This window comes from Otolemur garnettii, unplaced genomic scaffold (assembly GCF_000181295.1).
Source record: "Otolemur garnettii isolate 467f Iridium unplaced genomic scaffold, OtoGar3 scaffold00004, whole genome shotgun sequence".
Classification (NCBI taxonomy): Eukaryota; Metazoa; Chordata; class Mammalia; order Primates; family Galagidae; genus Otolemur; species Otolemur garnettii.
The window spans coordinates 31,851,955-31,867,321 of NW_003852399.1; the positions used below are offsets into that span (position 1 = coordinate 31,851,955).

Below are 15,367 nucleotides of genomic sequence, written 5' to 3' on the forward strand. Positions count from 1 at the left end.
GGCTGGATTCGAACCCGTCACCTTTGGTGTATGTGGCTGGCACCTTAGCCACTTGAGCCACAGGCGCCGAGCCAGCTTAATTTTTCTAAACAGGATGGCAAAACTATTAAAGAGTACAGTAGACGGTATTTTCAGTAATAAAAATCAGTCTTGTTTTCCTAAAGCATGGTTAATTTTTTTTCGTTGTTTTTTTTGGCTAACAAAGCATGGCTAGTTGTCTTCACTAAATGGTAAATTATGTTTCCATTCTGGCTGATGAGTCATACGGGACTACTCACATTCAAGCACAGTTTACATTCTGTGTAGTTATGGAAAGGTGACTGTTGTATCATCTTAGAATGTCTGTTTCTTAAATTAAATTTTATCTTTCTCAACTTAAAGGCATTGGATATAAATTCAAAGATCTTGAAAAGATTGAAGAGGGCCAAACACTGATAATTGGTGGAAAAGAAATAGAAGTCATGGGTATAATCTCTCCAGATGACTTCAGCAGTGGCAGGTGTTTTCAGCTTGGAGTAGGAAGTCCTGCTATGCCAAATTCTTCTCAGGGTTCCAAGAAGTATTTCGCTAACCCTTTCAAAAGTGTCTGTAAACCAAGTTCAAAGGAAAATAGACAGAATGATTTCCAAAATTGCAAACCACGGCATGACCCACATACATCAAGTAAGATTTCTTAAATAATTTGAATGTTTTGTTTTTAGTTTTATAAGATTTTTGGTATGTGAATTTGAAGTTTAAATTTTGTTTTAAAGTTTTTAGATGAAAGTATAAGTTGTTATTCTGACATAATGGGTAATGTTGAATAACAATATAGTTTGGGGATTATTTCATATATAAATACATAATACTAAGAATGAAAATACATGTGTTGAAGGAAACTTATCTAAATTGTAGATGTATATATACATGTGTATAACTTTGAATAAAATATGACATTTTTAGTAAAGAGAAAACTTAGTAAACTTGTGAATCAAGATTAGGATTAGACTCCTAGTTTGAAGACTATATGCCTTAGTTATACGCATTGGTGTACTAAAATACTAAATGGTGAAATATCATGCAAAGAATTCAGATTTTACTGGTAAAAGTTCAATTCATAGGGCGGCGCCTGTGGCTCAAAGGAGTAGGGCGTCAGCCCCATACTGGAGGTGGTGGGTTCAAACCCGGCCTCTGCCAAAAACTGCAAAAAAAAAATAGTTCAATTTATTGATGAATCTAATTTTAAAAATCACATTAAAGTGAAAAAGTTTTTCTGGTTGTTCTTTTTATTGGACCATTCACGCATCAAGTACTTATTGATTGCCTTTTATGCTTTGGGCGTAGAGGTACAACTCTCATCACAGAACTTCTCATTTGGTGAGGAAGACAAATACTTGTGGATGAAAATATTAGTGTAGTATTGCTTGGCGCTCATTGCTCAGTAGTTAGGGCTCTGGCCACGTATACTGGCAAGTGGGCTCAAACCCAGCCTGGGCCTGCTAAATAATAATGACAGTTGCAACAGAAGAATAGCCAGGTGTTGTGATGGGCACCTGTAGTCCCAGCTACTTGGGAGGCTGTGGCAAGAGAATCACTTAAGCCCAAGAGTTTGAGGTTTCTGTAAGCTGTGATGCTACAATACTCTACTGAGGGTGAGAAAGTAAGACTTTGTCTTAATTTAAAATATATATATATATATACACATACACACACATATATGTATATAGTGTAATAGATGTAGAAGTTGGGAGATAGAGTAGGCTTTTTTCTTAACAGTAGCAAATTAAAAATATGTAAAGTAGGGTGGTGCCTGTGGCTTGAAGGAGTAGGCCCTGGTCCCATATGCCGGAGGTGGTGGGTTCAAACCCAGCCCTGGCCAAAAACTGCAAAAAAAAAAAAAAGTAAAGTAATAATTATTTTTCTTCCTTGTAAGTATTATTGAAGCATAAGTTTTGAGATAAATGAGCCTTTGACATCATTTAGATTAGTCTCCACATTTGAAGAAACTGAGTCCCAGAAAGATGAACTGACTTACCTAAATTCAAATAATGAATGGCATTATTGGGACAAAGACCCAAAGTAAAAATTCCTAGGTAGGCTGGGTGTAGTGGCTTATGCCTGTGATCCTAGTACTCTGGAATGCCAGGACTGGAGGATTGCTTGAGGTCTGGTGGTTGAGATCAACCTGAGTTAAGAGTGAGACCCCTGCCCTATTAAAAATAGAGAAAATTAGCATGTCATGAGGGTATATACCTGTAGACCTAGCTACTTGGGAAGTTGGGGTAGGAGGATGAGTTTGCAGTGAGCTATGATTGTATCATTGTACTCTAGTGTGGGCGACAGAATGAGACCCTGTCTTAAAAACAAACAAAACAAAACAAAACAAAAAAGCCTCCTCCTAGTTCTGTCTTAGCTTATTCCAAAGACTTGGTTGAAATATATATAGTAGAAACTTATCCTTCTGAATTTTCTCTTTTTATCCAACTATTTTATGTATAGGATCAGCTCTTTTAACAATCCTTTTTCTCCTTTCCTTTCTTTTTGTACTTCCTATTAGATAATAGAAGGCTGTGGGAAACTGCAGAGTGTACTGTGGCTATTCAGAGATGTGAGATAGAGTTGCGGTTTTTGCCCCTGAACTAACTGGGTTCTTTGACCTCTTGGAGATAGTCAACTTACTAATGTTTTGCCTCTTCATGTGAAAAACATAGGTCCTAATAAACACCATGGAGATTTAAAGTGCTTAGTATATATATTCTGTCCAGTATATATTTGTTGAGTGAATGAGAAATTTTATTGTTACCCTCATGTGTATATGGGGAAGTGTATACACACACACACATAGGTGAGAGTATATTTGTGTGTGTATGCATGTGTGTATACACATATACGCTAGTACACATTAATATAAGTACTTTGTGTAAACGGTTGATTGTCCTCATCTTTTTTACCATGCTAAGCACAGAATTAGGTTATAGACTTAAAACTAATACATTAGAGATTTTGTTAGCACTAAGTGATGTCTCGCCATTGGGAAGATAGAGGCATCCTAAAATTTAAAGTAGTATCCCACTATTGTTGAGGTTTATCTTTTTTGTAGATGGATCTTTTGTTAGATGATAGAATGATCCTGTAGTCCTTCTTGCTTGAGCAGTATGTGACTTTTCACCTCTGTCTTTTTCCTTGTTGTCTTTTTTAAAAGGTTAAAAAAAAAATAGGGCATTTCTCAGTTGGAAATCCACCAAAGAATACACTCTTGGTTTGTTGTGGGACTATAGAGAAAAGCCAAGGACTAAATTTTCCATTTTCACTTCCTAATCCCCTCCTTAACAGGAATTGACCTCAAAGCAGACCTTTTAGTTACTCAGAAATTTAGGAAAACTTATCCTCTGGGTAATTGCTTAGAATATACGTGACCAAACTCTTATTCCTATGACTGTATGTTTCCATATTGATGGATAATTACTTAATCTTCTGAAACCTATTTGCTTTTATCTCCTGTTCTCATCTTCTTAGTCTTTCTCTTTTTAATCAAATTCAGTTTTCACCATGATATAGACATGTAAATAATACTCCCAAAATAATTCTGAAGGGTTTATTTATTTAGAGACAAAATTTTACTCCGTTGCCCCAGGCTAGAGTGTATGATGTCATTGCTCATAATAATAGGCTCAAATTCCTGGGCTCAAGCCATCCTCTTGCCTCAGCCTCCCTACTACAAGCACCCCGCCACAATGCCTGGCTAATTTTTCTATTTTTAGTAGAGATCTCACTCTTTAGTAGGATCTCACTCTTGCTCAGCCTGCTCTGGAACTCCAGAGCTCAAGCAGTCTGACTGCCTTGGCCTCCCAGAGGGCTAGCATTACAGCCAGTCATTCATGGTTTTATTATCTGACTTCAAGTTTATCAGTGGAAACCTGCCAACTATATTTGATTTTGCCTTTTTGGGTGACATTTTTGTAAATACTTTATGTATGTTAACATATTTCTAAAGAATTACACTGTGGGTGGCACTGGTGGCTCAAAGGAGTAGAGTGCTAGCCCCGTATACCAGAGGTGGTGGGTTCAAACCCAGCCCTGGCCAAATCTGCAAAAAAAAAAAAAAGAAAGAAAAAAAGAATTACGCTGCCATTTGATGGTTGCTTCATGCTGCTTTATCTTTTTCTTTTCTTTTTTTTTTTTTTTTGAGACAGTCTCATTATGTCACCCTCGGTAGAATGCTGTGGCGTCACAGCTCACAGCAACCTAAAACTCTTGGGCTTAAGCAAATCTCTTGCCTTACCCTCCCAATGCTGCTTTATCTTTAAAGGTTCATGAACTTAAGATTCATGAATATAGTAATTCACTTTAAGCAAATAATGATGACAAAGTCAATAGAATATTTATCATCCTTTCTCAGTTCTGATTGGTAGGAGTAATGGTTATTATTGCTGTTTATAGGACTGAAAATATAGAGAACTTTTATGTTAAGTTTGGGGAGCCTTTTCAGTATAAGAAGCTGTGAGCCTTGGCAAGTGCATCTTGTCAAAATTCCAGTTTGTTCTTTCTATTGGAAATAGTTCTCTTTGTTCTGAACACTGAACTATTGAATGTTGTGGCTTACTGAATTCCTTTCTGGACAATAGTGAATTTTGGTGGTTTCTAAGCACTTTTGGGTATTATGAAGTTTGGAGAGCTCTTTTTATTCTTGGCATTCTTATATTAGTGAGGCATGAATTTTTTTAAATTTTGTACTCTTATTTAGCATTATAAGAGTTCTAAATTTTGGATTTTTTTTTCTAAAACTGATGGCAAATAGTTCTATCTTAGGAGTAATGGAAACAAGATAATGTTAGTTTCTGAGAAAATGAAGTTACAATACATTTATAGTTGTATTTTTTCCATTTTTTAAGATTCCCTTGTTATGCCACGACCAGACAAAAATCATCAGTGGATGTTCAATAAGAACTGTTTCCCTCTCGTGGATGTGGTGATAGATCCTTACCTTGTATGTCATCTTCGACCACATCAGAAAGAAGGAGTTGTGTTCCTTTATGAATGTGTGATGGGAATGAGGTAGGAAAATAAATTATTTGTTTAGTTTAATCTGTTAATTTAATCTGCAACATAATAATGGTTTTCTAAGAAGAATCTGATATTATAATGAATCTTGAGGGTACACCAGGAATTTTAATAATGTGTGCGTTTATTCCAAAAGTGACTCTGAGGCCAGGCGCAGTGGCTCATGCCTGTAATCCAAGCCCTCTGGGAGGTGGAGGCAGGTGGATCACCTGAGCTCACAAGTTTGAGAGCAGCCTGAGCCAGAGCGAGATCTCATCTCTAAAAATAGCTGGGCATCGTGGTGGGAGCCTGTAGTCCCAGTTACTTGGGAGGCTAAGGCAAGAGAATTGCTTGAGCCCGAGAGTTGGAGATTGCTGTGAACTATGATGCCATCCCACTCTACTGAGGGGGACAATGTGAAACTCTGTCTCAAAAACAAAACAAAACAAAATGAAAAATAAAATAAAAAAAAAGTAAAAGTGACTCTTGATATATGTCATGTTCCAGGCATCCTGCTAGAAGATAGGCATACACAAGTGAGGACTACAGACTTTACTCTTTAATTAGTTTACAGAGTATTTGAGTATATAGATGTGGTTCACTAAGAGCTCAGTACTATATGATAAAGGGTTATGGGAGCAAATAGAATAGGCTTTTAATTTGATTATGAGAACCTGGAAAAGACATTTTATTTTATCTCACCTCTACTTCTAATAAAAGAAAAGTATCTTTTTTCCTTTTGAATTGAGTTTTCTGATTAAAGAATAGTAGTATCTTCTCTTAAAGATATTTTAGAGGATACAAAGAAAACAAAAAAATGATCAAAGGGCTTGGTGCCTATAGCTCAGCGGCTGGGTACCAGCCACATACACCAGGGCTGGCGGGTTCCAACCCAGCCCTGGCCTGCCAAACAACAATGACAACAACAACAACAACAAAATAGCCAGGTGTTGTAGTGGGCGCCTGTAGTCCCAACTACTTGGGAGGCTGAGGCAAGAGAATCGCTTAAGCCCTAGAGTTTGAGGTTGCTGTGAGCTGTGATGCCATGGGACTCTACTGAGGGCAACATAGTGAGACTCTGTCTCAAAATAAAAAAAGATCCAAGCCTCCTGCTAACATCTTTACAATGTTTTTTATTTGTTTATCTGTTTTATTTTGTTTTGTTTTTAAATGTTGAGGCTTTTGATTTTTAAGTTTGTTGTTTAAAAATAATTGAAAATGTATTATTAATTCCTCCTAATTCTTAGGGCTCCTTGAATAATGAAAGGTTAAGGGAATAGGAATGCTGTCTCTAGAAACTGTTAATTAACTGAGCTCATATTCTCTCTCAAATTTGCTTTGTTTTTTAGAGATAGGGTCTTACTTGCGCCTTCTGCCTCAGCCTCCTGAGTAGCTGGATTTAGAGGCATGTACCAGCACACACAGCTGATTTTTCTTATTTTTTGTAGAGATGTGGTCTCTGTTGTCCAGTCTGGTCTCAAACTGTTGGCCTCAACCAGACCTCCTGCTTTGGTTTCCCAAAGTGCTGAGATTACAGATGTGATATTCTGTGCTTGGCTCCAATTTTGCCTTTTCTTTTGGAGGCTTATCTCAGCTGCCCTGGGAATCATCTTTGATTTCTTCTCTGTCACTTCTGATTCAATCAAATCTGAACTTTCAGTTATTTTAATCTTCTAAATATCATGTGATCCTTAATTTTTTTCTGACATCCTACTGCAGCAACTCTAGTGAGTGATGTCATAGAAATGTCTTATTTTATCTGGTCTGTTGCAGTGGCTTCTAACTTATATATCAGCTTCTGATGTTCCTTAAATCTGTTCTACTAATAATTATAGTCACAAGCTTGAGTTTTCTGAAAAACAATGATTTTTTTTTGAGACAGAGTCTCACTTTATTGCCCTTTGTAGAGTACTGTAGTGTCATAGCTTACAGCAACCTCAAACTCTTGGGGTCAAGCAACCCTCTTGCCTCACCCTCTGGAGTAGCTGGGACTACATGTGCCCACCACAGGTATAATAGCCCACCACAATAGCCCAGCTATTTTTTTTTTTTTTTTTTGAGATGGGATCTTGCTCTTGCTCAGGCTTGTCTGAAACTCCAGAGCTCAAGCATTCCAACTGCTTCGACCTCCCAGAGTGCTAGGATTCATGCCTGGCCCTGCACATTAGTTCTGAACATAGCATTCCCTTACTTGAAATTGTTCAGTGACTCTCAGAATTTAGAACAGTGTCTCCCAATCTGATATCTCACAGTGCTATGTGGGACCACTTTGAGGTATCAAATAGATAAGCCTTGTTTTTAATTTTAGTAGTACTATAGTTAATGATTCATTAGAAAAAAATAGAATGTTGAGCTTTTCATTTCACAAATTATGCTTTAAGTTAAAAAATGAGTTGATTTAAAGAAAATAAGTAATAACATGTGGTATAAAATATCTGGCAAAATAATTGTGATGGCAGTTATTAAAGACTGATGTTTCTAAGATCCCGCCCTCATCTTTTTCCTTCTACCTACTTTACTGGCTTCATATTTTACATTTTCCTACTTGGAATTCAGTTAAAGCTCAAACTATATAAAACTGCCTCATCAGTGTAAGTTAATTCTCATTTACCCGTTAAAGTTCTGCTCAAAGCATAGCTTCTCAGCAAAGCCTTCCTACTTGTGAAAGGATAGATCTCTACTTTTCTCTGCTATTTACTAAATCTCATTTGGCTGATACTTGGTCCTGCACTGGCAAATTGTTGGCCATAATTCATGTTTAAAATTTTTGTCTATATCTTGAAATAGAAAAACATAAAATTACATATTGGTTCTTATTTCTACAAAGAAGAAATAAAATTAACGAACTACAATTGATCTTTGAACAACTCAGTAGTTAGGGACACCAAATCCTCTGTACAATTAAAAATCTGTATAGCTGAGTATGGTGGGTCACGCCTGTAATCCTAGCACTCAACCTCAAGGTGAGTTGAGTTCAGGAGTTAGAGACCAGCCTGAGCAAGAGTGAGACCCCATCTCTACTAAAAATAGAGAAAATAGCCAGTGTTATTACATGTACCTGTAATCCCAGCTACTCAGGAGGCTGAGACAAGACAGGATTGCTCAAGCCTAAGAGTTTGAGGTTGCTGTGAGCTGTGATGCCACAGCAGTCTGTCTCAAAAAATAAAATAAAATAAAATAAATAAATCCTGCATATAATTTATGACTCCCTGGGAACTTAACTATTAATAGTCTACTTTCTACTTCTGACTAAAGTCTTACAGATAACATAAATAGTCAATCAACACATATTTTGTATGTAGTATGTATCATATATAATAAAGTAAACTAGAAAAGAGAAAATGTTATTAAGATAATCACAAAGGTGTTTATCCTCTTGAGATTGAGTATCCTCTTGAGATTGAGTAGGCTTAGGTAGATAAAAGTAAGGGAGATTGGTCTTGCTGTCAGGGGGAGGCAGGAGAGGCAAAAAAACTTGGGTGAAACTTTTACTAAAAAAAATCTCCATATAAGTGGACCTGCACAGTTCAAACTTGTGTTATTGAAGAGTCAACTGTATACTTACTTTTTTTGTAATATCCTTAGTTGTCTTGGACTTTGTAACTTTTAAAAATATGTAATACATATATATCTAAGGGCTTTAACAATATAAAATCATATAGTAATACATGGTCTTATTAATATTCCTAGTAACATTTAATTTTGAGTTGCATTAACTTAGGTCTGTAGGGTAACAGACTTAACTAGATTACATGTATTATATTAAGTATTTAGTGTTTAATTTTTTATACAATGTAGGGAGCTATTTTGGTTGAGGACTTAACTGACAGAGAATCATAAAATATAGCTCCATAGATCTTGCTGATTAAAATTATATTTTAGAGCATCTTAAATAGAGCAGTATATCAAGATAAACTGATAAAAATTGCTCATCTGTTAGTGATGAGAAACAAAGTTTTTTCAAATGTAGATATCAAACGGATTCATTACTGGCCTCTAAATATGTACATATAATAGTAACAAATGATTTAGATTCAATCCTCTAATTTTAGAGTTATGTTTTGATAATTTAGTTTGCAATATGTGATGTATATAATTATCAAAGATACAAAAGAGATTATTATAAATCAGATGAATAAAATGCTGTAAGATGTCATAATTAAAAAATATCAATTTCTGTTTCTTGATGATTTTATGAGTGTAAAACATTTTCTCCCTATGATTAAAGGAAGTAAAATTATTTCTAACAGAATGAATGGCAGATATGGAGCTATTCTTGCTGATGAAATGGGGTTAGGGAAAACATTGCAATGTATTTCGCTCATCTGGACCCTGCAGTGTCAGGGACCCTATGGAGGCAAACCAGTGATAAAGAAGACACTTATTGTCACACCTGGAAGCTTGGTAAATAACTGGAGGAAAGAATTTCAAAAATGGCTGGGAAGTGAAAGGATCAAGATATTTACTGTAGATCAGGTAAGAGACTTAAAAATATAATTATATTCATTTTTAAAATCTCTAGCTTTTCAAATCAATTCAGTTTTTTTTTTTTTTTTGGAGACAGAGTCTCACTTTCTTGTTCTTGGTGGAGTGCCGCGGCAGTGTCACACTGCTCACAGCAACCTCCAGCTCTTGGGCTTAGGTGATTCTCTTGCCTCAGCCTCCCGAGTAGCTGGGACTACAGGCGCTCACCACACCACTGGGCTATTTTTTTGTTGTGGTTTGGCTGGGGCCGGGTTTGAACCCACCACCCTTGGTATATGGCGCCAGTACCCTACTCACTTAGCCACAGGTGCCGCCCATCAATTCAGTTTTTATGTTGCAGTTTTTTGCTTTGAAATTCTTTAAAAAATAATTTTTTAAAATTATTAAATGATAGCTGTATACATTGATGCAAACATGGGGTACAGCAGTGTAGTGTTTTCATATACAATTTGAAATATTTTCATCAAACTGGTTAACATAGACTTTGTGTCATTACTTAGTTATTGTGTTAAAACATTTATACTCTAGTTCTAGAAAAGTTCATGTGTACCCTTGTTAGACAGACCATGTTGGTGATCTTTCCAGTCATCCTCCCACCACCCATCCGCCCTTCTCCCCTCCCCAGCCCCACCCCCTCCCCATATTTATGTTGCAGTTTTTGAAGTGTATGTAATTCTCTAACCCCTTTGTATTTTTGGAGTCCTGGCTTACAATTTGAGTTGTTATGGACTGGATGTTTTTGTCCCCCACCCTCCCACCTGCCAAATTCAGATGTTGAAGCCCTAATTTTCCATATCATGGTATTAGGAGGTGGGGCCTGAGGGAGGTAATTACATTTAGATGAGGTCTTGAGGGTGGAGACCCATTATAGGACTTTGCCTTTGTAAGAAGAGGAAGAGATGCTACAGCTTCCTCTCTCGACCATGTGAGGATACAGTAAGAAAGCACCTCTCTGGGACCCAGAAAGAGGGCTTTCACCAGAACCTGACCATGTGGGCACCCTGATCTTAAATTTCCCAGCCACCAGAACCATGAGAAATGTGAATGATGTGTAAGCCATCCAGTCTATGGTATTTTGTTATAGTAGCCTAAGTTAAGACAGAAAAAGTTAACATGTTACAGTATTTGGTAAATGGTTATCAGGAATGTGCTGCTTAAATTTGAATTCATTTAATTTCTGCTCATAAATTGTTAAATATTATCTTTTTTCCCTCAGGACCACAAAGTTGAAGAATTCATCAAAGTTACATTTTATTCTGTTCTCATCATCAGTTATGAAATGTTACTTCGTTCCCTGGATCAAGTTAAGAATATCAAGTTTGATCTTCTAATCTGTGATGAGGGTCATCGTTTGAAGAACAGTGCCATTAAGACAACTACAGCCCTTATTAGCCTCTCTTGTGAGAAAAGAATAATTCTATCTGGTAAGTATTCACTTTGGGGAAGGTGTGATGGAATTTTTGCCTAGTGAACATATAAGACTTGTGGTATGAGGCTTAACATCCAAAGAGCTAGTGGTGTTAAATGGAATTCATAGTAATAAGTTTGTGTTATTTGACTTGGTAAGATTCTTCAGTCTTCAAATCCTATGTTCTTTTCTGCAGACCAGATTTTGGGGTTTTTGAGCAACAAACTCAATAGTATTATGGTAAGGAATATAGGAGATGGGGCTGCACTGCTCGCATGTAACAGCTGTGAGTCCAATACTTACAGCTGTGTAACTTCAGCCAAGTTATTTAACTTCTCTGTGCCTTAATTTTAATCTGTTGATTCGCAGAACAAATCATCTCTGTAGAGTTCTTGTGAGGTCAAAGGAATTAGTAGTCCATATAAAGTTCTAGGAAGACCTGACACATGGCAGGCCTTTAATGTAAATATCAGTTATTTTTATAAGTATGTGTGACATGTGCATTGTCTGTTGCTGGCCTAACTTCTGGTCTAAACTCTGAAAAGGTGGGATGAATTAAGGATCCTTTTCTGTCATTTTAGCTTAACACCTAGACCAGAGTCAGGTTTGAGTGGCTCAGTGTAGCTGTTTTCCCATACCTCATGTTGGTCTTGTTTGGCGCTTCCAATTTGTCATTCTGGTAGCAGAAGAAAGAAGAGAATTGTATTCATTACTAATATTTATGATCCTTTCATTTTTCTACTCAAGGCTGTAATTCCCAGTTATCTTCAGCCCTTTCAGAAGGAATGGGCAGGGCATGATTTATTCTTATTATATAATAATTATCTCTATGTCAGTTTGGAGACAGGGTCTTGCTCTGTTGCCCAGGCAATCTTCCTGCCTCAGCTGCTGGATTAGCTAGGACTATAGGTATGCACCAGCTAATTTTTAAAATTTTTGTAGAGACGGTGTCCCATTATGTGGCCCAACTAGTCTTGAACTCCTGGCCTCAAATAATCCTCTTGCCTTGGCCTTCTGTAGTACTGGGATCATAGGTGTGAGTTGCTGTGCCCTGCCCTCTGTGTCATTTTGTTCTTTATGTGCTCTTTAGGCATGTCAGAGCTTTTCTTTGAAGTTAAAATGAGGAGAGAGAAGGACTGTGACCAATAACTTTTTCTTCCTTCCTACACCTTTAGGGTAGAAATATGCCCCAGAACAAAGAAAAGAAAAACTGCTCCTCTTCTGTTCTTACTGAGTTGGGTTTGGGGAGGGTACTACTCATCTTTAAGTAATTCATAGTCATTTGACTTCCAATCTGTATTACCATTAGCAAAAGCAATTTTTTTTTTTTAGAGACAGAGTCTCACTTTATCGCCCTAGATAGAGTGCCATGGCATTATAGCCCACAACAGTGTCAACTCCTGGGCTAAGGTGATTCTCCTGCCTCAAGACAGAAGTAGCTTGAGATGCCTAAGACAGTCCCAAGTAGCTGGGACTGCAGGCATCCTCCACAACGCCTGGCTATTTTGTTGTGCTTTTTGTTGTTGTTGTTGTTATCATCATTGTTGTTTGGCAGGCCAGGGCTGGGTTCGAACCTGCCAGCCCCGGTGTATATGGCCTAGCCACTGAGCTATAGGCACTGAGCCCTTTGATCCTTTTTTCTGTTTTCTTTGTGTGTGTGTCCACAGGTGCTACCCTCAAAAGTGATTTTTATTATTTTATTTATTTATTTTTTTAATTTTTAATTTTTTGCAGTTTTTGGCTGGGGCTGGGTTTGAACCCACCACCTCCTGTATATGGGGCTGGCGCCCTACTCCTTTGAGCCATAGGTGCCACCCCCAAAGTGAATTTTAAAACTATGCATTTTAAAAATGATTTTGAGAATTATTAAATGATCTTCTTATTTTTTGAATTTAATCACTTAAATATGATAAGTGATAGGCTGGGCTCAGTGGCTCGTGCCTATAACTCTAGGAGGCTGAGATGGGAATCCCTTGAGCTCAGGAGTCCAAGACCAGCATGAGCAAGAGCTCTTATTTTTTTTCTCTAAACTTTTTTTCTTATCCTCTTCTTGTGTTCAATCTTTCTTCATTTTTCCAGTTTTGCTATTGCCTCTTCCCCTTGTGTATCAGTTGGGATGATTTCAGATGTAAGTAACAGATGTCTGAATCAAATGTACTTGTTTTCCCATATAACTGGAAGAGCAGAGGTAGAGTGTGTTCCAGCAGCTCAATCTTGCCTTCAAATAGTCTAGATGTCCTCCGCTCTGCCATGATTGATGTTATCTTCATCCTCAGGCTGGTGAGCAAGTGACTGCAGCAGTTCCAGACATCATAGCTAGATGTAGTGATATCCAGTGGACAACCAGACCAGTTCTTCTAGTTTCTTTGTCTTTCAGAGTGAGAAAACTTTCCCAGAAGCTCCTCCCTGATGACTTTTCCTGTTTCATTGGCCAGGATGTGTCACATGCTGCTGATGGAATCCTCTCCTTTTCTGGAATATTATGCCCATCCTTTGGCTGCTGGGTCTATAGATCAGATAACTCATAGCCCCGTCCTTTTCTGGAGAATTACCCTTGATTGAATGAGAGCTGCCTTTCTCCTTTATAGCTTGTTGTCAATGATTGTCTGATACAGGGTAGGCAACAAATGCAAGCCCCCCTTACTTCAGGGTAATTTTAGGACCAACTTTATGGTATAATTTATGCTGTGAAGCTCTGTATAATTAACTTAAGCTGAGACCAGTTTTGCTTAGTCTGTTCCCCTGCCATTTTATGATTCCATTATTCCCTCTTCCTGAGAGCACTCTCCGTAAATCAGGATCTAGATTACTGTCTCAATGGCAAAAACTTTTGCCTACATCAGTAATTGACCAAGGGGATAGAATTATCATGATTGACTTGATTAATCATCTGGGGTGGGATAAAAGTCTGGAAGCCAAGGAAAATGATCCTTATCCCTTTCTTTTCCCTTTTTCCTTCTTGCTTTTTCTATTCTCCCTCTCTTTTTTCTTTTTTTTTGAGACAGAGCCTCAAGCTGTCCCCCTGGGTAGAGTGCCGTGGCATTACAGCTCACAGCAACCTCCAACTCCTGGGCTCAAGCGAGTCTCTTGCCTCAGCCTCCCAAGTAGCTGGGACCACAGGCGCCCGCCACAACGCCCGGCTATTTTTTGGTTGCAGCCATCATTGTTGTTTGGCGGGTCCGGGCTGGGGATTCGAACCCGCCACCTTAAGTGTACGTGGCTGGCGCCTTAGCCGGTTGAGCCATAAGCGCGGAGCCGTCCCTCTCTTTTTTCACCATCACCATGGATATACTTTAAGAAGCTTAACAAAATACATACCAGCTGGGTGCCTGTAGTTCAGTGGTTAGAGCACCAATCCTGTGCACCAGCGGTGGCAGGTTAGAACCTGACCCAGGCCTGCTTAACAAAACAAAACAAAAGCAAAATACATACCAACATAAATATATTTTTCCTAACTTTTTGGATGATATGTCTCAAAATTTAGAACTGACTAGATGTGTTAAATTAAAAAAATTAGCAAGTGCTGGTCCAACCTGGGGGGAACCCATTAATTTTGGGGAGATGATCATTAAACTCCTTGACACAAAATTCATCTGAACTATATTAATGAAATAAATAATTTTTATTTGCTTTTTATATTATTCACATCTTCAGACAATTTCTTCTGGATCTGTTAATTGAAAGCCATTTGAAATTATACTGTTCTACTGTACTGGTTTATATGTTCTTTTGACACTGTTATAATCTTAGAAATATGCTAATGTTTCTTTCAAAATTAGTCAGCCAAAAAGTATTGAGTAGTGTATGTAATATATGCAGGGTCTATTAGTCCATTGCAAGCTTTGTCGTTCCTTTGGACTATAAAGATTCCAATTTGAGAAGTAATAATGACAGGTACTGTTCAATGAGTGTTTTCTATGGGTCAGGCACTGTGCTGGGCAGTTCACATATATTGTCTCTACTTTTTATTATAGTACCACTGGGAAATTACTATTTTCATACTTTATACAAATGAAAAAGAATCCTGAGTTTAACTTAAGGAGCTTTAGTAGTTTGTCCAAAGTGACATAGTTGTAATAATATTAAAAATTGCTAAAGTTGGAGAACATTTATTGTGTTGCTGGCACAATTTTTAGTATAGTGTATGGTTTGATTACTTTGTTCCTAGAAGCCACTATTATTCTCCTTGTTTTACAGATAATAAACTGGTATAAGGAATTTGCTCAGGGTCACTCAGAGGGTAAGTGATGCAGGTAGAATTTGAACCTGAGCAGCCACATTTCAGAACCTGCACTTAGGTTAGCCACTATGCTATACTACATAAGAATTTAATATACATTTCAGGGTGGGCAAGAGACTTGAAGAGAAACTTCTCTGAAGAAGACAGGTGCATGGCCTACAGACACATGAAAAAATGCTCATCATCCTTAATTATCAGAGAAATGCAAATCAAAA

The 15,367-nt window shown here is 37.5% G+C and overlaps 1 protein-coding gene across 1 annotated transcript in view; it reads left to right on the forward strand.

The window, feature by feature from the left end:
* The window catches only part of RAD54B (RAD54 homolog B (S. cerevisiae)), a 94,122-nt gene that overhangs the window by 61,270 nt on the left and 17,485 nt on the right, over positions 1 to 15,367 (forward strand). The window contains exons 5-8 of the mRNA XM_012809563.2: positions 382 to 663; positions 4,872 to 5,034; positions 9,270 to 9,495; positions 10,721 to 10,928. Coding sequence (XP_012665017.1) covers positions 382 to 663; positions 4,872 to 5,034; positions 9,270 to 9,495; positions 10,721 to 10,928 — 879 coding nt within the window. The remainder of the gene's footprint in view (positions 1 to 381; positions 664 to 4,871; positions 5,035 to 9,269; positions 9,496 to 10,720; positions 10,929 to 15,367) is intronic.